General features: G+C 36.0%; 1 protein-coding gene across 3 annotated transcripts in view; it reads left to right on the plus strand.

Moving 5' to 3' along the window:
* Positions 1–27,204, plus strand: part of ces2b (carboxylesterase 2b) — a 65,503-nt gene that overhangs the window by 14,687 nt on the left and 23,612 nt on the right. For 2 of the 3 annotated variants that reach the window (XM_056451619.1, XM_056451620.1), the window contains exons 7-33: positions 2,410–2,508; positions 2,607–2,753; positions 2,866–2,943; positions 6,743–6,890; positions 6,974–7,123; positions 9,862–9,934; positions 11,302–11,462; positions 11,545–11,734; positions 12,012–12,150; positions 12,241–12,374; positions 12,926–13,079; positions 13,714–13,818; positions 13,912–14,010; positions 15,202–15,348; positions 15,440–15,517; positions 17,356–17,503; positions 17,588–17,737; positions 17,930–18,002; positions 18,527–18,687; positions 19,891–20,080; positions 20,163–20,301; positions 20,391–20,524; positions 24,008–24,161; positions 24,264–24,368; positions 24,462–24,560; positions 25,523–25,669; positions 26,290–26,367. In XM_056451619.1, coding sequence (XP_056307594.1) covers positions 2,410–2,508; positions 2,607–2,753; positions 2,866–2,943; positions 6,743–6,890; positions 6,974–7,123; positions 9,862–9,934; positions 11,302–11,462; positions 11,545–11,734; positions 12,012–12,150; positions 12,241–12,374; positions 12,926–13,079; positions 13,714–13,818; positions 13,912–14,010; positions 15,202–15,348; positions 15,440–15,517; positions 17,356–17,503; positions 17,588–17,737; positions 17,930–18,002; positions 18,527–18,687; positions 19,891–20,080; positions 20,163–20,301; positions 20,391–20,524; positions 24,008–24,161; positions 24,264–24,368; positions 24,462–24,560; positions 25,523–25,669; positions 26,290–26,367 — 3,480 coding nt within the window. The remainder of the gene's footprint in view (positions 1–2,409; positions 2,509–2,606; positions 2,754–2,865; positions 2,944–6,742; positions 6,891–6,973; positions 7,124–9,861; positions 9,935–11,301; positions 11,463–11,544; positions 11,735–12,011; positions 12,151–12,240; positions 12,375–12,925; positions 13,080–13,713; positions 13,819–13,911; positions 14,011–15,201; positions 15,349–15,439; positions 15,518–17,355; positions 17,504–17,587; positions 17,738–17,929; positions 18,003–18,526; positions 18,688–19,890; positions 20,081–20,162; positions 20,302–20,390; positions 20,525–24,007; positions 24,162–24,263; positions 24,369–24,461; positions 24,561–25,522; positions 25,670–26,289; positions 26,368–27,204) is intronic. The other variant, XM_056451621.1, reaches the window with a different exon arrangement.

Consider the following 27,204-nt stretch of genomic DNA (forward strand, 5'->3'; position numbering starts at 1 on the left):
AAAAGGAAAAGGATGAAGCTCATGCCTGCTCTCTAAAATAAAATCTGACAAGTGTCTGTAATGAGTGAAAATAGGGTGTGGCTCCTTTAAGAGAGAATTGCCATTTTATGTATGTGTGTTTGTGTGTGTGTGTGTGTGTGTGTGTGTGTGTGTGTGTGTGTGTGTGTGTGTATGTGTGAAGAGTCTGTAGACGCATGTAACACGAAAACCGCATGTGTGCGGGACCAATGTTCATTTTAAAAAATAAAATACTTACTGGTTGTGGCTCACAATCCACAGCTTCTGCTTGTTGGAGCTGCTTTTTTGAGGAGTTTTCAGCTGAATCCAGCACTGAACCGAGAGAGATTCTGGATTCTGTCCTTTGTCAAATGCTAGCTATATCTTTTTTTTTATAATTCTCTAGAACATAATTCAAATTAAACTGTAAGCACTTCTCTTTGTGTCGTGTCCTTTGGAAGCCTAAATGCAGAAACAGAACAAGCTCTGTGGAAATAGCAGCGTTTGGACGACATTTTAGCTTTCTCTGCTATAACATTACAGCGCTTCTGGCCACGCCCCTTTGCTGCACGGTGTGTGTGAGCATAACCTGAAGGGTTTATGATTTCATTAGCCCGGATGTATTTTTATGTGGTCCCCAAACTTCGTTCACTGTAGGCTTTGCTAACTCTGTAAAAGCCAATGTCTCCCTTTGCATTGAACTTTGAGTGTATTCTATTCAGATATGTTGTTTATGTTCACACAGCTACATTACACATCAACTAAATTTAAAATAAGATATCGTAGTGGACCACCCCTTTAAAGTCGACCAGTCTGGCAACAGACTAAACTGTGCAACCCCTAAAGTATATATGCGCACTGAGCAGTCAACATGTGTTTTTTGGCTCATTAAAGGCGGCCAAGTTCACAATATAAACTAAATGACAAAAGATGCATTTAAATATAACTTATGCCTCATCAGAGCGGTGCTGAATACATTTATAGACTGTTTATAGAACTTCTTCTTAAAGCCCATGACACATTGGACACAAAGCACCACACCGCTTATGGTGCGTTTCCACTGAGTGGTACAGTACGGTACGGGTCGGTACGGGTCACCTTTATCAGGCTTGCGTTTCCACTGCCAAAAGGGTACCAATGGGTGTGGTGTACAACAGAAAGTCATTCTCGCTGGAGGAAATGTCAAAGTAAAGCTATACGGGTCGTTCACATATCATTTGAGAAGCACTTCTCACAAAACAGATGCTTTATAAACATAAATACTTGTATATAAATGTACATTATTGACCTTTATATCAACATGATTTGTTTATAACTGCAGGTTAATGATAAATAGCAAAATAGCCTACAGTAACGTCTGCAATTATATAAAATAAATAAATAAATGCAACATATATTAACACATAAAGACCCTTACAGTCTCCGATATGTTACCAATGACATATAAACTACACACAACATACATTTAGTCCTTATTTGGGTTCAAAAACAACACGCAACATAGAGCCTACAGTCAGTGCAAACCTCTCATCTGTGTCATTAATCTTTACCAGCACATGTAACCTCTGTTAGAGAGTAATTCTGTCATTCCCAGTTCATAATAGTCCAAAAGGTGATGATAATAGTTAAACATGGCAGTTTGTTCATGTTTTAGGTTGCTGAAATAATCATTTGCTCGTTGTTTTTTCACGCTTCAATTTCGCGCTTGTGAATTTCTGAAAGGACTGGACGTAAGAAGCACTTCAGTAATCATGCGCACGTTATTATCATCAGCTGAAGAAGTTTGTTATTTAAAATATAGACGTATGTGCTTTAGACGGCCTTGTAAACAATTACAGGGCACAGGGTAGATTCAGCTCATATTCTTGGCTTTGTGGCTGTTCATCAAGACGACGACAAGGTTTGTTTGAGCTCGGGTCGACCATGGATCGTTGTTATATGTATATATTATTACGGTTTAATGTCTCGGCTGTGTATTTAAAAACGGCGATTCCTTTGTTTTTATTCTCCTGCTTGTGCATGCTCTGGTGACGTTTGTATGTAAACCAAAAGCGTTCAGCTGCGCGTCTACCTCTGCCTTTTGTTACCCTTTTGTCGTGCTAGGTACCCTTTCAAAAGGGTGCCAAAAAAGTGGTATGGTACGGTTTGCTTTTAGGTACTTTTTGACAGTGGAAATGGCCATAAAGGCATACCGTACCAATGCAGCCATTTCTTGCTATTCCACGTATATTAGCAACATATAGAAAACAATGTAAAGACATGGCTGCATCTCCTATTTTCAAAATAGAAAAGAGTCCCACATATGTTGTGAATTCAATAAAAGCTTTGCTGTTTCAACATAGCTTTAGATCTTTCTGTTTGAATTATTAAAGAAACTTGACGTAAATTGCTTTATTTTTTCTTCTTCTCCAGGCTATAGGAAATGCATCTGGCTGTGATATTTCCAGCACAAAGAAGATTGTCGACTGTCTGATGCAGAAGTCAGAAGTGGACATACTAAAGATTACAAAGGTTTGTCTGACACACTGGCTTTTCCCTCAAAATCTGTGTTTAAACCTCAGTTCATCTTGCGAATTTTTAGATTTGCACGTGCTTGTCTAATTACACAGGAGAATCCCCTGTTTCGCTTTGGAGTGACGACCGATGGCCAGTTTCTTCCAAGACCTGCAGCAGAGCTTCTTCAGTCGCAGCAGTTTAACAAAGTGCCTCTGATGACTGGAGTCACTGATGATGAGATTGGATTTCTGCTGCCTGCTGTAAAGACACATCTTTTTACTTTCAAAATCTGTAAAAAAGCAAGCATATTATTTGTATTTCCAGAATTTGAAAAACTTAAACATTACTACATATTCAACTGTTTGTTTGTAGCACATTTTACCTCCAGATTGGATCGATGGGCTCGACCTAGAGACAATTTTGCCACTTTTGACTGTGTTCAGTCCTGCTGTAAGTATTAAAAACCTTTATAACATTTTATTTGTGTAATGTTTATATCTTAATGACAAATAAATAACACAAAATAATAGTTCCAAAAGCTTTATATTTATTCACTATTAATAACAGATGTAATATAGAGATGCACAGAGTTTCAGGACTTCTTTTAAACCGAGTTACAGCAGCAGTCGTCTGTGAAGATTTGTCGCTCTGTTACACTTTCTTAAAATAAGCCAGCATTGAATTAAAACAAATACACAATTGTAAATCATTGTGTACAGTCGCAGTGAAGTGTTTTAATTGTGTCAGATATCATTTATTCTGCATAAAAGTTCACACTGTTTTAGTTACTATAACAGTACTGCAGTAAAACCATGTTGTACTGTGTTTTTATGTGTGAAGACGAGTGAAGAATATGATATACTGAAATTAAAAAAAGAACTACCTAGCAAATACACTCATAGAATCATTATGAAGATTAATGGTTCATAGGCTGCATTTACACTGCAGATCTTGATAGTCAATTTCAATTTTGTGACTGCATGCGAATATATATTTATTCATTTATTTATTTATTTGTTTTTGATGACCAGCTTACAGCATCTTTTAAAAGTGACTAGTATCCAATTGTCTGCATTTACACGGAACACAGCAGCTCATAATAAAAGCGATCTTTTCTCCATTTCTGTATTTAATCTGTTTGCTGGGTTTAATTCTTTTTACAAGGTGTTTTACTATAGTTTATGACGGAAAGTTCTCATTTGGCCATCTTCTTTTAATCTAGGCCTTTATAAACTGATAGGCATCTTAATGTCATGTTCAATGCGTGATTTATGCACGTGATGTATGCAACTGCTTTATATTAGTTTATATTGGTTACTTGGTAAATATCACACTCTCTCGTTAATCATGCATAAATACTTGTGCTACATGACAACATAAAAGCTTCTTAGTCCTGGTGTTTGAGATTTAAGGTTTGGGACTCTGCATAAATCAGATTTCTTAGAAATATATTTTATCTTGCTGACGAGTATTACTCAGTCTCTGTGTCAAACTCAAATGCAGTTACTGTCCAATTTTTGACCTGTGAATGTGTGCAAATGCACAATTTGTCTCATTAAAATGACGGCATCACATTACGTTTTTATCAGCAGGTTACAAAGTTTGTTGTAGCTAAATAAGCACTCGATTTTTATTAGTTTTTTTCAATACATTAAGCCAAATTCTCATTTTTTGAAAAATGAAATGCTACCATGTGCACAGGATATTTAAATGTCAAATGCCCTACCTCTCTCTTTTTCTCTTCACCACTGATAGTCCATTCTCAGACATTAACAGTGTTGGGCACACTACTTGAAAAATGTAGTGAGCTAAGCTATTAGCTACTCTACTTAAAATGTAGCTTAACTACGCTAAAAGCTACCCTCTGGGGAATGTACAAGCTAAGCTAAAAGCTACTTGGCAAAAGTAGCTTAGCTTCATCGAAGCTATTTTCATTATTATCATTTTTAAATCAAAACAACTTAAATTCAAATCAATCATATCTTAGTGATCAATAAAACTGTCAATGAAACATATGAGGCAGAATTGTTCAGTTGAATTATTTACTGTAAATAATATGCTATACTAAACAGTAACACGTTATAGTATATAACAGCAAAAACAAAAAATCCGATAAAACCAGCTGTTACACATTTAAAATACTATAGTAATTTATAGTAAGGGGAAATATTTAGGAATAAGCATTATATTGTGTGTGTGTATATGTGTGTGTGTATATATGTGTGTACACACACACAACTCTTCATTAATAAATTACACTATCATTAGTAACTATCATGAACTAATAGTAATTTCCACAGTATACTTTTAGCCTTTACTACAGTAAATATAATAAAGAACCACAACAAATTAATTTGGGTACTTCACTATTGTGTAGTTCAAAAATATTATTGTACTTACTATAAATCACTAAAAATGTTTTTTGAGCACCGCATCAAAATTAATGTTATTGCATCTTAACATGTACTTCTCGAGGTATGGTCACGAGGAATCCTGCTTTAGAAATAGCTCCTCTCACTCAGTCATCTTTTCATCAAGCAAATTTTTCGTTAATTGGTCGCGATGTCACCGACCGGAGCGAGAGGTGGCAGTAACGCCCAAAAAAGTTTGTTGTGGACCACCGTAAAACAGGAAGAAGAAGAAATCGTCATTCTCGCCATCATATGGATTAACTTTCATCGGTATGACAGTGGCCTCACAGCTCGGTGAATGTCAGTGCCGTCACTTATTGATCCACGATTGGTAAATGTAGCTTGTGTGGACACTACTGCACTACTTGACTAAAAAAATTGCTTAACTACTGAAAAGCTATTTGATTTAGAAAGTAGCCACGCTACCACCACGCTCCTGAGAAATGTAGTTAAGCTAGTAGCGTCCGTACTTGTATTGACGCTACTGCCCAACACTGGACCTCAAACACAGCAAATATGAACCTTTATAGTTTTTTTAAGACATTGCTGTACTTATTCAAATAACAAAATATTTATTTCGACTTTCGAGACGTTTAGCTGCCCTGCTGTTGAACTTCAGTCAGTCAAGACAGGGGGCAAACTTATGATGTTTAACTGACAGCTTGAGCAAATCCAACAAGGTTTAGTCACAAGCTCTTTTTAATTTATATTTCATTGGTTAAATATATATTTTAAAACAGTCAGACAGGTGTCACAGTGGCGCAGTGGGTAACACGGTCACCTCACAGCAAGAAGGTCGCTGATTTAAGCCCTGGCTTGGCCATTTTTGTGTGGAGTTTGCATGTTCTCCCCGTGTTGGTGTGGGTTTCCTCCGGGTGCTCTGTTTTCATCCACAGTCCAAAGACATGTGGTATAGGTGAATTGAATAAGCTAAATTGGGTGTAGTGTATAACTTAGCTGCATCTCAAATGGCACACCATGCACTATGTACTTATGCACTTACACACTCAACAGCATAGTAAATGTATGTAGTGTCATCCCAAATGGAACACTAATGGTTATTTTACTAAGCGGAAATTGAAACTGTTTCACTGATGACGTTTGACGGTTGCCAAATCAGTGAAATAAATGACCAAACTATCAAATAAAACCTGCCATGAGTATAACCGCATTCACCATCGGGAGGCGCTATAATCACTCTCGCAGGAGAATTTTGCTTTCACCATCCAAAATAAATAAAGTTATCCAACATGTGGCCCGATAGCTCCGCCTCTTCCGCGAGCAAACCTGCGGTCGTTGAGTGCGTGAAGTGCCCATCATTCCATATTTTACCGGCTGAATGAGTGCATCATCCGGGTAATTAAAGTGCACTTATTATTTTTGTTTTGAGTTTTGAGTGTGAACGCACTACTTACACTATTTATACTACAAAATGGCGTAGAATAGGGGTGTAGGGGTGTTTCCCAGTACTGGGTTGCAGCTGTAAGGGCATCCGCTGTATAAAACATATGCTGGATAAGTTTTCGGTTCATTCCGCTGTGGCGTCCCCTGATGAATAAAGGGACTAAGTCAAAAGAAAATGAGTGAATGAATGAAAACAGTCAGACATAATATATGACCAATGTTTATTGAAGAACAACAAGAACAGAAGACAAAAGAATGGGCCCAAAAAGGGCATGTTGAGTCCTACCTGAGCACATGCCAATGTGTGAGACTTTATTTTAAAGAGTTACTTATTGTACTTCATCAGGTTAATTTGTTTAAACAATTGATTTACTCTGAATATGTAAAACGATACAGCAATCACATTATATCTCTCTGCTTTTTATTCCCTTTAGCTTCAAGATCAGTCAGTTCTTGAGCTTCTTTTAAATGAGTATCTGGGCACATCGCCTGACAGGATCAAGATTCGAGACGGTTTTCGAGAGATGTTAGGAGACTTTATGTTCAACTTCCCAGCTCGACAAACGGCAAGTTACCACAGAGGTGAGAGATCTTTCAGTGTGCTGTAGCTTCTGTTTCAGTGATATTTAAAGGTCAAGCATGAAGAGAATTCTGTGCATTTTTAGATGCGGGCGCACCGGTGTACCTGTATGAATTCTGTCATCCCCCCAGTGTACTTCAGAAGAAAAGACCAAGTTTTTCTGGAAGCGACCATGGAGATGAAATTGTGTTTGTTTTCGGCTACTGCTTTTCAGAAGGACCTATAGGGATGGCAGGTACAAGCCTAGGAATTGTTTTTATGGTGCTTTTTTATTTTGAAAGAACACAGAGGATGTGGTCATTTAAGCAAAATTTCAGCTAAAATGTTGACAAAAAATGAATCATCCAGGGTTTCCACGAGTCTTAGGGGCTGTTAACATATTATTTCCTAAGAAGGAGCATGGCTTGAATACTCACAATTTTAAATATCATTTTAACTTTTCAGAATGCTGCAAACACACGTCACATGTGACTAGAACTAACCAATCAGCTTCAACTTTTGTATAGAACACACGCATTTCAGTAATAGCAATAGACTTATTACCTCAGACAAACACAGCACACGCAAACACTGAAAGCGTTTTAGTTTCCTTCATAAATTAAACTTGTATCAGAGTTTCAGCAATGTGATGTGAAGAACTCCATTTCTTGGGTCTAAATAAACGGAAAATGAGCGCTTTTAACTTCTCCCCCAACCTCCCACTGGCCTGCAAATACCCATACTAGTGGATGCTGCTCTCTCATTGGCTGTAGGTAATCGCTGATGTTATTTTCAGTCAAAACTCATTTCACATGGCATGATTTGAATCACCGACAGCTCCATATATTTAGCATGCCAAATATCTCAGGGGCATCGGCTCACTCTGTCTCGCACTATTCTAATCCAGGGACGCAGTTTCATTTTCTTTTGATCAGGCTCATTATCAGATTTACTCGTGGATTAAAAGAAAAAAACATGCTTTACTGCCTCTGGCACTTTGAAAATAGAAGTAGTATGTGTGTAAGCCACTATGATTATTTTCACTGCTCACTGCACACTAAACGATAATCACCAACCAATGAGAGTGATTGTTAATGTAAGAAAGCTGATTGGTCAAAAGTGACTACCTTTTATGTGTGTGCGCGTGCACACAATCCACGCAGATTTGCTCGCTGTTTTGACTCTGACTCATTCACAATCTCTCTCTCACACACACACACACGTGCAGGTATTCACCACACAAAAGTTAATGCCGGAACAATCATTAAATACCGGAAAGCAAAACACTAATATCTGACATTTCACAGAACAGGAGCTGGCTAGATCCGGCTCAAATTAAGCACCAAGCCAGACCCTTTTATTTGAATTCAGCGACGCATACACTACAAGAGGGCGATGCAGTGGCGCAGAAGGTAGAGCCTCACAGAAAGAAGGTCGCTGGTTCGAGACTCGGCTGGGTCAGTTGGCATTTCTGTGTGGAGTTTGCATGTTTCCTACAGGTGCTCTGGTTTCCCCCACAGTCCAAAGACATGTGGTACAGGTGAATTGGATAGGCTAAATTGTCCGTAGTGTATGGGTGTGAATGAGTGTGTATGGATGTTTCCCAGAGATGGGTTGCAGCTGGAAGGGGATCCGCTGCGTAAAACGTGTGCTGGATAAGTTGGAGGTTCATTCAGCTGTGGCGACCCCGGATTGGTAAGGGGACTAAACCGAAAAGAAAATAAATGAATGAATGAATACACTACAAGAGCCGGTGGCGCAATCTAGCGGTGTTTTGTGAAGCTGTAAAGAGATTGACGTAAATTAGAGACGTGCTGCTATTTTTGTTGCTCTTATTTCACATCGGTGTATGGCAGTTTTGCGAGTATAAACCTGTTTTTTTTTTTAAATATTTAGGTGCCAATTAAGCTGCTTAATATTTGAACAAATAAAATGGAAATTGTGCGGCTTCAAAACTGGGTGTTAGAATCCATGCTCTTGTTTCTTTCCATTTATCTTCCAAATCTGAGATAAAGGAATGACTATTACATTTCTGTTCATTATAAGCAAGGGGACTTGAGTTTTTTATGCTGTTAAATTGGGTGGCTCAGTGCTTAGCAAGAAGCAAGCAAGAAGGTCGCTGGTTCAAGTCACGGCTGCGTCAGTTGGCATTTCTGTGTGGAGTTTACATGTTCTCCCCGTGTTCGCGTGGGTTTCCTCCGGGTGCTCGGGTTTCCTCCCCCAGTCCAAAGACATGTGGTGCAGGTGAATTGAATTAACTAAATTGTGTATGTGTGTGCATGTGAGAATGTATGGGTGTTTCTCAGTACTGGGTTGCAGCTGGAAGGGTATTCCCTGTGTAAAACATGTGCTGGATAAGTTGGCGGTTCATTCCGCTGTGGTGTACCCTTAGGAATAAAGGGACTAAGTGGAAGGAAAATGAATGAATTAGGCTGTTAAATAAAGGGAATGAAGTGGGAACCCTGTATTGAGGCCATTCTTTTTTTAATTTCCAGAATACTCTGATTAATCACCTGACCCAGTGCATTATAATTGGCCAAACAGCCAAACAGTGTGTTGAAAATAAAACAGGATTTACCTTAGTCCCAAATCTGTTGTAAACACACATAGTTAGTAATTTGGTTTTACTGTATCAGTCTGAGCCATATTCTAACAATGAGGATTATCAAGCAAATCCACCAAGTTCAATCGATCAAGCCAAAGCAAGTTGATCAGAATGTTTTTTTTATTTTGTAATTTTTTTAAGAATTGTACTCACCAATTTTTTAAATGTTAAGCCTTCAGCAATATTTGGCCACGCTTTTGACCAGTTAATGGGACTATAATAGCTGTCCAAATGGAAATGTTGATCCAACCGCCTGTCTTGAGGTTGAGTGTAAAACCTAAAACTGGTTTGCAAAAGTAACTTTTTAAATACAGTAAACATCTGTTTAATCACAACAGATTATAATCTAAGAGTGTGTTATTAGTTGATGTCTTTGTGTTTTCATTCAGAGAAACTCTCAGATGAAGAAGATGAACTCTGCAGAACCATCATGGCTTACTGGGGAAACTTTGCTCATACTGGGTAGGTGATGTGGTATAAAAATGACATCATAATAAAAAATAAAATGCTTCATTTAAATAATGCAATTCTCAAAAATCAAAACATTGAGTAATTAAGCGAAATAAGCAATTAATAGTTTTTAGTTAAATATATTGTGATAAATATTTGAAAACAATATGATAATGAAATAATAAAAATATGTGAGTCTACAAATATCAACTAATTTGCCAATTTGTTTAGTTCAGCTTGTACAATGTCATGTTGTGTGACTTCAAGTTCGTAATTACATTTATAAATGAGTCATTTATTAGGGCCAGACAGAATCTGCTGATATTTTTTTGTTATTTCTGTGCAGAATATTGTAAAAAATCTGCTGATTTATTCAGAATTACTTTGGGTGTATCGTAACTAAAAACTTAACATGTTGAGTAAAAAAAATCATATATTTTTAACTTTTATTTAATGTTTACAATGCAAATCCTATTAGATTAGAACAAAGCGAGGTGTCACTTTATTTTGATGGTCCGTTTGTTGAATTTAAGTTACATTGCATCTACATACCTACTAATTCTCTTTAGATTATAAGTAGACTATTAGGTTGGGGTTAGTGTAAGTTGACATGTACTTGCAAAGTTTCTTATAGTCAGTTAAATGTCTGTTTAGCAGCAGTATCAACAGATGTTAGGCAGACAGTCTACTAATACTCAAATGGCCATCAAAATAAAGTGTTACCCAAAGCAAGTAATATATCTACCATATAGCTACTAAAAGACAGAAATTATTACTTTACACACTGTATTGTAAGTAACTATATGGACATTTTCATATTAGTCTATTATAGACTAATTCATATTAGTATTAGTATATTACTAAAATTAATTTAAACACTGAATAAATATAAATTTACACACATTTACACATAACTGACTAAATAGACTCAATGATTGGCTGAAAATCTGCGTATTTCTGCACGCGCAGATTCTGTGTGGGCCTAGTCATTTATGTTTTGTTCTGTTTATTTTACAAAAATGCATTGAAATACAAAATTATTCACGTTAAAGCTTAAAATGTCAAATTTAAACCACATGACATTTTTAGGATCCTTTAATTCCTTAGAAAGTGTTTAAAAGCACATATATTACACTCAAACATTACATTTGCTGTTTGTTCAAACTACTTATTTGAAATGAGATGAAGCAACACAATTCTTGAGAAACTTGATTTATGTTCAGTCCACTCAAATTTGTGAATCCTAATAAGTTAACTTAATTTCTTCATGTTGTCTCGACACGGATCGATTGTGTGGAACCCAGGATTTTTTACAGTGTAGAATTTGGCACATGCATAAATATTAAACTATATTCCACACTCTTGATTCTTGATGGCAGGAATCCCAATGGTCCAGGTCTCACATCGTGGCCTGAATTTGGAGATGAAGCCGAATATCTCAGTATTGGATTGGACCAGAAAGCCAGCACTGACCTGAAGGGAAAACACTTCACTTTCATGACCCAAACTCTTCCGAGGATAATAAGTGAGCGAAAGGAAGGCAAGTGTTCAGATTTAGCTTCATTTCACAATTGACTCTCGACAAAAATAATCAAGAATTGTTACAAATTTGGTTTTGACAGGACCTGTAGTAAACACCAAATTAGGATCTCTAAAAGGTTCCTTTATGACTGCGAAGGGTAAGGATTCGGTCATCAGTAGCTATTTTGCTATACCGTTTGCTAAGCCTCCGGTGGGTCCTTTGAGGTTGACTCCACCACAGCCTGCAGACGCATGGCAAGGAGTGAGAGATGCCACCAAACAGCCGCCCATGTGAGAATAAAACATAAGCACTAAAGCAGGGATGTCAAACTCAATTCCTGGAGGGCCTCAGCCCTGCACAGTTTAGTTCCAACCCTAATTAAACACCGCTGATCAAACTAATTAAGTCTTTCAGTCTTGAAACATATACAGGTAAGTGTGTTGAAGCAGGGCTGGAACTAAACTGTGCAGGGCTGCGGCCCTCCAGGAATTGAGTTTGACATCCCTGCTCTAAAGTGATCAGTCGTTTTCACATTGAAGAAATCACACCTTGTGCTCTTTTATTCAGGTGTCTACAGCCAAGGGAGATTATTGTTGACTTGCTAGCTGCTACGCCTATGAAAACAGAGTTCCCAGAAGTATCAGAGGACTGTCTTTACCTCAACATTTACACTCCTTCCAAACCTGGAGACGGCCAAAAGTTACCTGTAAGTATTTGGTCTGAAATGCTATTTTTAGGCATATGTAGAGTATGTCGGTTGGTTAATAGTTTCTCTTTAATATGTGTTGCCTAATAGGTCATGGTTTGGATTCATGGTGGAGGTTTGGCTTTTGGATCTGCTTCCATGTTTGATGGACATGCTTTGGCTGCTTATCAAGATGTAGTGGTGGTCATGGTCCAGTACAGGCTTGGCCTGCTTGGATTTTTCAGGTATAGCATTAGGAGTTTGGTAAAAAAAATTGATCATTTCATCAGCAATGACTACCTTTAATCCTGTGGGCTTTTAGAGAAATAGGCTGCGTCCGAAACCGCCTACTACTCAGTAGTTACTGCATTTGAATTTAAACGTACTACTCGGCCGTTAGAAAAGTACTTTCTACACAGTATGAATGTGAAAAGTATGAATGGATTTAGGACGTACTACATCTGCCATTTTATCATGGTCATGTGACCTACCTGCGTCAGTTGTGTCTCTTCACACCCATTCATGAATTCGCTCGCGGGGCATCATGGGATAGCGCAGCATGCATGTGATGCGCACTTCAGAATCTCGCCGGAAGTAGTAAGTCATCCGGGTACTTCTCGCATACTGATTTTCGAATTCTATGAATTCGGACATACTACTCAGCTCGTATACTTACTTTAGCGTACTGTATAGTATGGAATTATGCGGTTTCGGACGCAGCCATAGTCACTTCATTCAGTGTCATGCTTTTGTTATTTTACACTGACATTATGTTATTTTAAAAATAACCATTTAGCACCGGAGACGAGCATGCTCCAGGAAACTATGGTCTTCTGGATCAGGTAGCTGCGCTTCAGTGGGTTCAGGAGAACATCCACAGCTTTGGTGGAGATCCTGGATCAGTGACCATCTTTGGAGAGTCTGCCGGAGGAGTCAGTGTGTCTTTACTTGTAAGGATTTAAACACAACGTCTAAACAAGTCAATTACAGTTGAAGTCAGAATTATTAGCCCCCTTTGAATTTTTTTTCTTTTTTAAATTTCTCCCAAATGATGTTTAACAGAGCAAGAAAATTTTCACAGTATGTCTGATAATAGTTTTTCTTCTGGAGAAAGTCTTATTTGTTTTATTTCGGCTACAATCAAAGCAGTTTTAAATTTTTATGAACCATTTTAAGGTCAAATTTATTAGCCCCTTTAAGCTCATTTTTTTTCAGATAGTCTACAAAACAAACCATTGTTATACAATAACTTGCTTAATTACCCTAACCTGCCTAGTTAACCTAATTAACCTAGTTAAGCCTTTAAATGTCACTTTAAGCTGTATAGAAGTGTCTTGAAAAAATATCTAGTCAAATATTATTTACTGTCATCATGGCAAAGATAAAATAAATCAGTTATTAGAAATTAGTTATTAAAACTATTATGTTTAGAAAAGTGTTGAAAAAAATCTGCTCTCCGTTAAACAGAAATTGGGGAAAAAAATATACAGGGGGGCTAATAATACAGACTTCAACTGTATGTTAATCCTCTGATGGTTTTGAATAAATGTTTGCGTTTTCTCTGCATTCATTTTCTTTCTGTAGGTTCTTTCTCCCTTATCTGCCAACTTGTTTCATCGTGCAATCGCAGAGAGCGGTACGGCAGCAATGAACGCTCTGATGAGCCCCTACCCACTGTCAACAGCCCAAGTAAATTTAATTAGGAATTATTAGGTTACGAGTTTAATTTTATTTCATTATATAAAGTACATATGTTTAATGCAAACGCACATCTTTCTCTAGTCTTTAGGAAACGTGTCTGGCTGTGATATTTCCAGCACAAAGAAGATTGTTGACTGTGTTATGCAGATGACCGAAGAGGACATATTGAAGATTGCTAGGGTTTGCATTTCAATCATACATCAGTCGATCTGAAATTAGACTTGATGATAATGGCGCAGATTAATATGTGTATAAAGATTATCATGTGATCATTTACTGTTCCAAACCAAGGTTATTTTAGTTAACGAAGCCTAAACCGTAAATTGTTGGTCAAAAACATTTTTCTTTAACTGAGATAAAATGTAAAAAACACTAAACAAAAATAATAATAGTAATTCAAAAACGGAAATAAAATTATAAATAGCAAATAAATCATTGTTTTTAGAAATTAATTTACACTCTGACCTGTGGACACCTCAGTCGAGCTTATGATTATATACAAAAACATATTTTCTTCTATGTTTTCTTCATTTGCAAACAAAAGTTGACTAGTCATTTGTAACTACATACCTTTAATATGAATACATTCGTTTGAATTCTTTTCAAGTTTTACTTTTATTCCTCACATTTGTGTGGTTTTGGATTCAGTGTTTGTTTAAATATTTTATTTTCGTTAAAATGTTAACTTAAAGGGGGCCTATTATGCTCCTTTTTACAAGATGCAAAATAAGTCTCTGATGTGCCTAGAGTGTGTATGTGAAGTTTCAGCTGAAAATACACCACATATTTTTTTTATAACTCTTTTAAACTGCACTTTTTAGGTTTGGATTCAAATTTGGCTGTTTTTGGTGACTGTTGCTTTAAATTCAAATGAGATTGTGCTCTTTTCAAAAGAGGGCGGAGCTATAGATGCCTATGTGTCAGCATAGTGGCAGATTTAAAACAGGACTAATGTCATATCAAAGTGACTGTTTTTATGAAGTGTGATTTAATATATATATATACACATGCTTTTGCCTCACAACCCTGATAAAGCCCCTTATAAAAATTCTTTTTGCGAAATAGGTCACCTTGGATGTAAGCTGTTAAACTCTAACCTGTTAAACTCCGCTAAACCAGAATAACTTAAACCTAAAACTAAATATATAAGAACTAAATAGAAATGTGTTCATAAAATAAAAACTAACCAAAATCACTAATGAAACAAACTAAAATGGTACCAAAATATACAGCAAATTTAAAAATAGTATCAAAATAAACTCATTTTGAGGGAGCAGATGATGATTATCATTCATTGTTTTTGTAGGTAAAATACATTTTGAATTACTTCTTTAAATTATGCCTTTTCCACATGTTATGCTCATTTTACAGGAGCAAGTACTTTATCGTTTTGGAGTGACCGTTGACGGCCAGTTCCTTCCAAAATCTGTGGATGAGCTTCTTCAGTCTCTGGAGTTTAGCAAAGTGCCTTTGATGACTGGAGTTACTGATGATGATGGTGGATTTACTCTACCTGATGTAATGGGAAAAGTTTATATATAATATATACAGTATTATAATGTAAAATGCAAATACATATTCAAACTTATAAATCTTTTTTTTTCTGTAGATCATGGCACCCCCAGGATGGAGAGATGGGATGACCAAAGAGCAGATCGTGCCATTTTTGCCTTCATACAACTATGATGTAAGACAGAATCTGTTTTTAAGCTGTTTAATTATCAGACTGTGCTCATCAAGGACATTTATTTAGTTTGTTTTTCTCCTATCGATTATTGCTGGATGTATTTAATGGGAAGGTTTACCCAAAAATGAATTACTCACCCTCACGATGTTCCAGTTCCTTTAAGACATTCATTCAACCTTTGGAAAACAATCAAAGATATTTTAAACTGAGTGGTTTCTATCCCTCCATTGATAGCTTATAACTATTATATTTGACTATTACAATTATTATATTATATATTATTATATTTAGGGCCAGACGGAATCTGCGGACATTTTTTGCTATTTCTGCGCAGAATTGTGTTAAAAATCTTCAGATTTATGCAGAATTATTTTGGGAGTATCATAACTAAAACCTTAATATATGAACTAAAAAATGATACCTTTTTAATTTTATTAAATGTTTACAATGCAAATCCAATTAGATTCACTTTATTTGGTAAACAAAGCAAGTCTCTCATATAAAATATCTACTAAAATACAGAAATGTTACTTTACATACTGTATTGTAAATAATTCATATGAATATTTTCATATTAGTCTATAATATTACTTTATTTAATTTAAAAACCGAATAAATATAGATTTACTCACATTTACACAAGTAAATAAACAGAATCATTGATGGGCTAAAAACGTGCAGATTCCATGTGGGCCTACTTATATTTATTAAATATATTATATTATAAATATTATAACTAACTATTAACTATAACGAACTGTTATAAATTATTTAATAATGACTATTTTCAATTTCAGAGCACGTTTTCATTCCACAAAACACCATAATATCAACACAGAAACCGACATACACTCACCAGCCACTTTAATAGGTGCACCTTACTAGTACCTGGTTGGACCCCTTTTGCCTTCAAAACTGCCCTAATCATTCGTGGCATAGATTCAACAAGGGACTGGAGATATTCCTCAGAGATTTTGCTCCATATTGACATGAAAGCATCACGCAGTTGCTGCAGATTTGTCTGCTGCACATCCATGATGCGCATCTCCTGTTCCACCACATCCCAAAGCTGCTCTATTGGATTGAGATTGGTAACTGTGGAGGCCATTTGAGTACAGTGAACTCATTGTCATGTTCAAGAAACAAGTCTGAGATGATTTAGGATCCATGCTTTCATGTTGTTGATGCCAAATTCTGACCCTACCATACGAATGCTCTTCTGCATACCTCGGTTGTAACGAGTGCTTATTTGAGTTACTGTTGCTTTTCTTTCAGCTCGAACCAGTCTGGCCATTCTCCTCTGATCTCTGGCATCAACAAGGCATTTGCGCCCACAGAACTGCTGCTTACTGGATATTTTCTTTTTCAAACCATTCTCTGTAATCCCTAGAGATGGTTGTGCATGAAAATCCCAGTAGATCAGCAGTTTCTGAAATGCTCAGACCAGCCCGTCTGGCACCAACAACCACGCCACATACAAAATCACTTAAATCACCTTTCTTCCCTATTCTGGTTTTCAGTTTAAACTGCAATAGATCGTCTGGACCATGTCTACATGCCTAAATGCATTGAGTTGCTGCCATGTGATTGACAGATTAGAAATTTGCGTTAACGAGCAGTTGATCAGGTGTACCTAATAAAGTGGCCGATGAGTGTATCTCGCTATATATTTGGTTTACTTCTGAACATCAAATTTTCATAAGCAGACTGATAATTTACTTATTAAACAATGAAAGTTTTAGAAGTTTATGGAAAAATTTTAAATACTGAATTAAAAAATCATTAATCTTTATAGTTAAAAAACATAATATTTAATTGTATTCCTTGTATTTTTTTAGCTTCAGGATCAAGGACTTGCTGAGATTGTTTTAAAAGAATATCTGGGCGCAACCACTGACAAGATCGAAATCCGAGATGGTTTTCGAGAGATAATAGGGGACTTCTTTTTCAACCTCCCAGCCCGCAAAATTGCAAATCACCACAGAGGTGAAAGCTTACCGTGTTTATGCAACAATGATAAATGACAAATAACTATGCCAGTTTATTTATCAAATAATTTTCCCTTAATAGATACTGGAGCACCAGTGTACATGTATGAATTCCAGCACCCAGCCTATATATTTCAAAACAAAAGACCCAGCTTTGTTGGATGTGACCACACAGATGAACTTGTATTTGTTTTTGGTTATTGTTTTGGAAATGGACATATAAAGTTGGAAGGTACAGTATAAATTACATTAATGCAAGGTTTGGTAGAATCAATATCAATATGTTGTTTTCAAAACGTCATACTGCAGTCTTTCTATTGGTAATACTCAGAAAAATACTGTCAAATTATTGAAATTAATGGGAATTGATTATACCTTCAAGTTTGCTAACTCCACATCTTCTTGTTTTAACCTCATAATGCAGGTGAACTCTCAAAGGAGGAACATGAACTTTGTAAAACTACCATGGCTTACTGGGGAAACTTTGCTCGCACTGGGTAAATGATGGCATTGGTGATATTACAGTTTCTTAAAGATTAAGCTGGAGAAATGTAGATCTATATATCTATAAATTCTTAAGTTCACCTTGGTTAGCTAAAAAAATCACTTTTTATATATTGTACTGTCTGTTTTCCATGGTTTTAGAGAAACCAAAATAATTTATATTAATATTAACACACGTAAGTTGGTATTAGTGGTTAATGAGAACTCTCCATAGGCGTAATGTGTTTTATAATGTCAAAATCACTTATTATATTGACCTTCGCCTAAACCCAACCCTTACTGGAAGACTGTGGCAAATTTTGAATGTCAAAAGACACCATTACGTATGTTTTAGGCATTTTGAAATACAAGGACACAACACATGTCTTCGTAAACCACCTCAATGTTGTAATAAATAGGTCACACCCATGTCATTATACACATTTTTGTTCTTGTAAACTACACAAATCTAGCCGCATAACTATTCCAAATGACAGTTTCACATTATAATGTCTGTTCTGTTTTTCATCTGTGGTAGGAATCCGAATGGTCCAGGCCTCGTAGAGTGGCCAAAATATGGAGCTGAAGCTGAGTATCTCGGCATTGGACTGGAACAGAAATCCAGCAAAAACTTTAAGGGAAATCACTTTCATTTCATGACTGAAAAACTCCCGCAGATCATAAAAGAGTGGAAGGAAGGCAAGTGATCGGTTTTGGAATTGATATATAATAAAGACCTGTTTAATGCTCTTATTTTTTGCATTAATACTATTGTAAACTAAATGGTTCATGAGATCAAGAAGTTTTTTGTATATTTTTACAGTAAAATACAAGAAATTAAGCTCATAATGGCTTATGTTTTGAGAAAAGCCAGTCAAATTTGTAAATTTAGGTCACAGATATACAAAAAGTGTCCCTGCTATATCCTCTAGAGGCTGAATAGCTTTGTAACTGTTAGCATAATGCTAGTTTGTCATTTTCATTGGCTCTAATATATACATATATATACACATTTATATAAAAACTCCAATTTAATGCTCTTATTTTTTGCATTAATACTATTATTTAATTAGAAACTTACATAGAGTGGCCAGTCCATCTGTGATTTGTGAGCCAAATAGTTCATGAGATCAAGAAACATATATATGAGCAATTCCGTGCAAATGTCAACCTTGCTTTAAAAAAAATAGGTTTTAGCCAAAATATTGAAACAGTTTCTGCGTTATTTGTGTAAGCAAGTATTTAAAGTGCTTTAAAAATACTCAAAAATGTCTCTGTTAATATTTTCAAACAATTATACTTGATTTACCAAAATCACACAAGTGCCAATTTCACATCTGTCACATCCATAACAGAGAGATGTCACATCCATAACGGAGCTTTTTCCTCATAAATGCAAAAAATGTCAAATAAAATCAAATCAATCATGTTTGTTCAATAGAAAGCCGACTCAATAGAGATCCTTTTGATTAGCATTGTTTCTTTTGGGTTGTGCAGTTTAATTCACAGAATTTCTACAAAGTATGTCTTATACTGTAAACTCGCTAACTTTTTTCGTCACGTCCATAACGCATGTTTATTTTCCTCATTTAAAATATTAAAAATGTTTACAGATTGATATTTTTCTGATCCCTTAACTCTGTAGTTATTTGTTTTGGAAAATATAAAGAGATGTTTCAATATAATGTTAACATATACTTTCTCTGTCAATGTATGTTTTGAGATTTTACTGCAAATGTCACATTCACAACGCTGGAATTGCTCATATAAAATTTTTATATATATATTAAAATTGTCCCTGCTATGTCCTGGAGAAACTATATAGCTTTGGAAATATTAGCATAATGCTAGTCTGCTGTATTCATTGGCTTTAACATATGTAAACACATTTTGTTTTGACAGGACCTGTAGTAAACACCAAATTAGGATCTCTAAGAGGTTCCTACATGATGGCGAAGGGCAAGGATTCGGTCATCAGTAGCTATTTAGCTATACCCTTTGCTAAGCCTCCGGTGGGTCCTTTGAGGTTGACTCCACCACAGCCTGCAGGCGCATGGCAAGGAGTGAGAGATGCCACCAAACAGCCGCCCATGTGAGAATAAAACACAGCTAATCAACTAAAGTGATCAGTCATTTTCATCTTGAAGAAATGACACTTTTGTTCACTTGTTCAGGTGTCTCCAGACAAGGGAGGTTATGGTTGACTTGCTAGCTACTATGCCTTTGAAAATGGAGTTCCCAGAAGTATCAGAGGACTGTCTTTACCTCAACATTTACACTCCTACCAAACCTGGAGACGGCCAAAAGTTACCTGTGAGTATTTGGTCTGAAATGCTATTTTAGGCATATGTAGAGTATGTTGGTTGGTTAATAGTTTCTCTTTAATATGTGTTGCCTAATAGGTCATGGTTTGGATTCATGGCGGAGGTTTGGCTTTTGGATCTGCTTCCATGTTTGATGGACATGCTTTGGCTGCTTATCAAGATGTAGTGGTGGTCATGGTCCAGTACAGGCTTGGCCTGCTTGGATTTTTCAGGTAAAACTTTGGAAGTTTGGTCATATTTGGTCATTTCATCAGCAATTTTGATCCTGTGGGCTTTTAATTCATTCAGTGTCACGTTTCTGTTATTTTACAAGGACATTTTCTAACAGTGTATATACCGTGTTTTCTGGACCATAGAGCGCACCTGTATATAAGCCGCATCCGCTTTATTTTTTTAAAAAGATTTTTAAAAAAGATATACAAGTCGCACCGGGCTATAAGCCGCAGATATACATGTTGATAAATTAGAAATTCTACATTTACAGAATGATTTTGTACTGAAACTGTACATGTATGTACCTGAACAGATTCTTTCCGAACAGTGCCTTTTAACACATCAGCAGATAAAGCGGAACTAAGTGAAAATAACAGGTATTTATTTACCTTCATTTCTCCTGTGTTTGCAACCACAAGTCACTTTAATCATCTGTGCTGAAACCCATGAAGTCGTGTACTTCAGTGTCGGAGTTGAACAGCCTCAGAAGCGCTTCGTCACATCTGTGTCCATCAGTCTCCATCTCCATGCCACTGTCATCCTCCGGTGAAGTTAGCTCTGAAGGTGTGCCGCTCTTTTCGCGTATTAGTCCAGCATTTCAGAACCCGTTGGTGATAGTGGATTCTTTCAAAGCACTCCATGCTGTTAGGATCCACTGACAGACATCAGAAAAGGATGCTTTTTGCATGCGGTTTTTGTGAAAGACTTCTCACCACTTGTCTCCCACTCAACCCGGAGTGCAGCTTTAAATACCCGATTGACGCTAAGCTTGTGTGCAGCATCACGGTTTCCTTCATGAATATCAAGCTCGATGACCTTAAACTTAAAACTTGCATCATATGAACTCCTTCATGTGGTTTCCATGATGAAGGGGCGAGGATTTGAAAATAATTACCAGTTAATAATTTGTTGTGCATGTTTTATCTGCTAAAGAAAAAGTAGCATAGTCTATTTTCCTTTGCATTGATTTTTCATCTATCTTATTTTTTATTCTAATACCTGTTAAAGCGTCCCTAGCGGTGGAAGAAAAATCCACAGAATAGCTTCACCTTTGTATAAGCCACATGGTTCATAACCTGGGAAAAAAGTAGCAGCTTATAGTCCAGAAAATATGGTGCTTTTATTACAGTGTTTTATTTTTGTATGTATGAAACCAACATTTGAAATAATGGTTTGTTGTTGTTTTCTTTACTCATTTGCTGAGGTTTTTAAAGGTGTCACAGAATGCATTATGTTTAAATTCTTCTCTGATGTCTACATTACAAAACCATTTAGAGCCTAAGGAATTGAAATGAAAAGCTTTTTTTACCTTATTTGGAAGGGTCATGAATATTAATGAGCTCTGCTGTCATGCTCCTGCCATATATAGGCTCTGAGTCCATGCCTCATGTTGTATTTAAAGTTGTTTTGTTTGTGAGCTTAAAGGCCAGTGCACACGGGATGCTTTTTACTCGCGTTTTTCATCGACGTTTACGCTTCATGACTAAATAAAGGGCCCAATGTGATTGTGCACACCAACGCACAAAAGCATCATTTTTAAAGAAACGCCTCATGCTCATTAACGTGCACTAAACTTTTATTTTTCAGATAAATGCCTAGTGTTGGAAATTTGTGGTTTCAGTCTCTATCTGGGTCATGGCACCAAATTGTAGGAATTTTCAGAACCCAAACCAGGAGACGCGTTCTAGACTCTTGTAGACTTCTTTGAAGATGCCTGTTTGACCGCAGAACATCCAACACATTCTTAATAAAGAATTTAGCTTGAAACGAGTCTACTGGTTTGGGATGTAAAATTTCCTACAATTTGGTGCCGTGACCCGGATTGAGACTGAAACCAAAATTTTCCAAGCCGGGGGGGGGGGGGGGGGGTTGGCAGAGGCGGAGGGGGGTGGGCTCGGATTGGTGGGGATGTGTAGGTGCTGTGCAGAGACAAGTGGCATGCTGGAAATTACAAAAAGTGTGGGGGTGGGGGGGTGTTGGGGTCCCTGGTCTGTACTATGCACCAGGGACCAGGCAGCTGCTGCAATCGCACATTACACCATTATCGGCGAGTCGCGGTTGTTAGACTGTACCTAAAAGCTGAGGAGCGGGGGTGGGGGGTTGGGGGTTAAATTCCGGTAGACAGAACAAAACGGGAGATGGGTCTGAAATACGGGATACTCCTGGGAAAAACGAGTGTTGGCAGGTATGCCTTTAAGTGATGTTAACGCACACAAATGTAACATTTTTAAAAGAAATGCACAACTGTATTTGTCATATATTGGGAATGACAGACTTTTAGGAGGTTGATGGTCTACAGAAACAGCCTACGATCAGGATTTGATGTTTGGTTTTCCCTTTTACACTAATTAGTTACTAATTCCTGTGATCAAAGTTCTCACTTGACTTTGTTCTTTGCATAAATAGAACTAACTGAAACTGTGTTGTGTACATACAAAACTAACGTAATCGAACCAAAATGACAGCAAAAATACCCATCATTTTCGTCTTTGTAAATGTATTCATTACATACTGTATGCCTTTTAGATGTAAAGAATTTACTTCGTGCCTCCAGGTGTTTGACTGTACAGCACCTCAGAGTCTGTAATCTTGCTGATGCCATTGGCAAGATAAAGCCCGTCCTCCTCCAGTCATCCTCGCTGTTGCTCCCGCGACAGAAACAATGACTGGACAATGACTGATATATATAACTTTCCCTCAATCATCTTTCCATCAAGCTAATTTTTCGTTTTAGCCTAATTGGTCACGATGTCACAGACCAGATTGAGAGGTGGCAGTAACCCACCAAAAAGTTTGTTGTTTACCACTGAAAAAAAGGTAGAAGAAGAAATCGTCATTCTCGCCATCATATGGATTTACTTTCATCGGCTAGACACCGGCCTCACAGCTCAGTAAATGTCGGTCCCATCACTTATTGATCCGTGATCGGCAAATGTAGCTTGTGTGGATGCTACTGCGCTACTTGACTAAAAAAATAGCCTCGCTACTGAAAAGCTATTTGATTTAGAAAGTAGCGACACTATCGATATGCTACTGAGAAATGTAGTTAAGCTAGTAGCGTCACTACTTGTAGCAACATTACTGCCCAACACCGTTGAGTTTTATTATACAAAATTTATTCTGGCACCTAACAAATATTCCAGTTTACAAAAAAACTAAAACTAATACTGACACTAATAAAAACTAAACTATTATGAAGCAATTTCAAAATATAAACACTAATAAAAACTAGTAAATCGACATCTAAATATTTATTAAAAGGAACTGAATTTGAGAACAAAGTGTCAAAACAATATAAAAACTGAAACTAATGAAAAATCAATTTGTGATTTTTTTAAAAGTTAAACTATACAGCATCAATTAATTGTTTTAGATAAGCTGCTTCTGTGATCTAATGTGACTAACTGAAATGAGACAGAAATTGCATTATATAACATTTTTTTCAATGTTTGGTATTTCTCCTATACCAAATGACCATTTAGCACCGGAGACGAGCATGCTCCAGGAAACTATGGTCTTCTGGATCAAGTAGCTGCGCTTCAGTGGGTTCAGGAGAACATCCACAGCTTCGGCGGAGATCCTGGATCAGTGACCATCTTTGGAGAGTCTGCCGGAGGAGTCAGTGCGTCTTTACTTGTAAGGATTTAAACACAACGTCTGAACAAGTCAATTATGTTAATCCTCTGATGGTTTTGAATAAATGTTTGTGTTTTCTCTGCATTCATTTTCTTTCTGTAGGTTCTTTCTCCGTTATCTGCCAACCTGTTTCATCGTGCAATCGCAGAGAGCGGTACGGCAGCAATGAATGCTATAATGAGCCCCTACCCACTGCCAACAGCGCAAGTAAATTCAATTAGGAATTATTAGGTTACGAGTTTAATTTTATTTCATTATATAAAGTACAGATGTTTAATGCAAATGCATGTCTTTCTCTAGTCTTTAGGAAACGTGTCTGGCTGTGATATTTCCAGCACAAAGAAGATTGTTGACTGTGTTATGCAGATGACCGAAGAGGACATATTGAAGATTGCTAGGGTTTGCATTTCATTTTTATTTTCAATCAATCTATAATTAGACTTGATGATAATGATGCGTATTATTATGTGTATAAAGATTATTTATGCGTTCATCATTTATTCACTTCGCCACTTGTTACAAATCAAGTTATTTTAGTAAATGAAGATTAAATCTAAAACTGTTGGTCAAAAAAGTTTTCGTTAACTGAAATAAAATTGTAAAAACACTAAACGAAAATAACAAGTCACTGAAAAACTCAAATAAAATAATATTTAGCAAATACATCATCATTTTCAAAAATTAACACTTTAACGCTTTCATGTCAATATGCTATCATGTCAATATGGACTAAAATCTCTGAGGAATATTTCCAGTACCTTGTTGAATTTATGCCACAAAGGATTAAGGCACTTCTGAAGTCAAAAGGGGGTCCAACCCGGTACTACTAAGGTGTAGATATAAGATCTATAATATATATATATATACACACACACACACACACACACACACACTTTGTTAGGTATATATATTTGTTTATATTTGTATATCTGTTGCCACACAATTGTGTTTAAATCCCCCATAAAAGTAAGTTTTGCATAATAGGTTGCCTTCAATGTAAGCTGTTAAACTAAAACCTGTTAAACTCTGCTAAACCTGAGTAACTAAAGCCTAAAACTGAAACTAAATATATAAGAACTAAATAGAAATGTGTTCATAAAACAAAACTAAACTAAAAACATTAATTAAATGAACTAAAACAAAATACTAAATAATTCAAAAATACTATCGAAATGAAACCATAATAACCGTGTTTCAAACGTATTAGTTTCGTTTTTCTGTTGAACTTAAAAGAAGATATTTTGAGAAATATTGGTGTCTGAGATTGTGATAATTACCATTGACTTTCATTGTAGGGAAAAATACAGTTTGAATTATTCCTTTTAAATTATGCTTTTGCACATGTTATGCTCATTTTACAGGAGCAACTATTTCTTCTTTTTGGAGTGACCGTTGACGGCCAGTTCCTTCCGAAATCTGTGGATGAGCTTCTTCAGTCTCAAGAGTTTAGCAAAGTGCCTCTGATGACTGGAGTTACTGACGATGATGGTGGATTTACTCTACCTGATGTAATGAAAAATATATTATATATGAATTAATAAATATTAATGTAAATGATGTATAGGGCTGCACAATACATCATTTTAACATCGTTATCGCATTGTGCACCCGCTATAGTCACATCGCATAATCTGCAATGTTGAATTGAGATTATATTTGACCAGGAGCCTTAGTCATTGTTTTTTAGAGCCTGTGACTGTACCAGCGTATCAAGAGAGTTTAAAGCATTCAGGCACAAGAAATTGTACCATTTGTAACTTTAATATAAATCATTTGATTTAATTGTTTACACAATGAAGTCTGCAGTTCTATTTTACAGTACATTAGATTTTTTACATTTCTGTACCTGAAGTCTTATTAAACAGAGCTATTTGAGTCATGTATATATATGTATGTATGTATATATATATATATATATATGTATGTATGTATGTATGTATGTATATATATATATATATATTTATATTTATATATATATATATATATATATATATATATATATATATATATATATATATATATATATATATATATATATATATATATATATATATATATATATATATATATATATATATATATATATATATATGCAAATACAATTTCATTAATCTGTATTTTTCTGTAGATCATGGCACCCCCAGGATGGAGAGATGGAATGACCAAAGATCAGATTGTGCCATTTTTGCCTTCATATAATTATGATGTAAGACAGAATCTGTTTTTAATCTGTTTAATTATCAGACTGTGCTAATCAAGGACATTTATTCAGTTTATTTTTTCTCCTATCAATTATTATTGGATGTATTTAAAGGGAATGCTCCAGTTTCCTTAAGACATTTGTTCAACCTTTGGAATACAATCGAAGATATTTTAAATAAATCCCTAAACAAAGTAAATAATTTGTACTTCAAAGGCCAAGAAAGGTTATTGCTCTACAAATTACCACAATATCAACATAGAAGACAACACATATTGCATTGCATCACTCTGACATCAATGCCATGAAGCATGAAATGTTCATTTAAAAAAAATATTGTTAGTTTAGTATTTTTGCCAGTAAAATAAGCATCCTCATTCCTTAAGGAAACTATACCTCATTTAAATTTAATCTAAAGAGGATTAACTTTATTCTTAGAGGATTATAACAAGCCAAGAATTAATTTAATATGTTTGGCAATTCCTGGTCATAGTCCAGCAGGGTTTTGTTCTAGGTCCTCTGGTCCTCTTAGTATGTTCATTGTAGGTAATGTAAGAAAACATCACATATTGATGTCCTGCTAACATATATCCCGCTGAATATTTGTTTTACTTATGAACATAAAATCTTCATAAGCAGACTGATAGTTTACTTATTAAACAATGAAAGTCTAAAAAGTTGTTAGATTTAGCTGTATTTGGCTTAACCGCTCCTGGCTGGCTCACCAAATTGTTTGATTTTGCTGAATTTGGCCTAACCATTCTTAGGTGGCTCGCCAATGTATTAGATGACTCTCATACATAAAAATACGTAAGCTGACCAAAGTTCTTACAGAGGGAAGAC

This window comes from Danio aesculapii, chromosome 25, assembly GCF_903798145.1.
Source record: "Danio aesculapii chromosome 25, fDanAes4.1, whole genome shotgun sequence".
Lineage (NCBI taxonomy): Eukaryota > Metazoa > Chordata > Actinopteri > Cypriniformes > Danionidae > Danio > Danio aesculapii.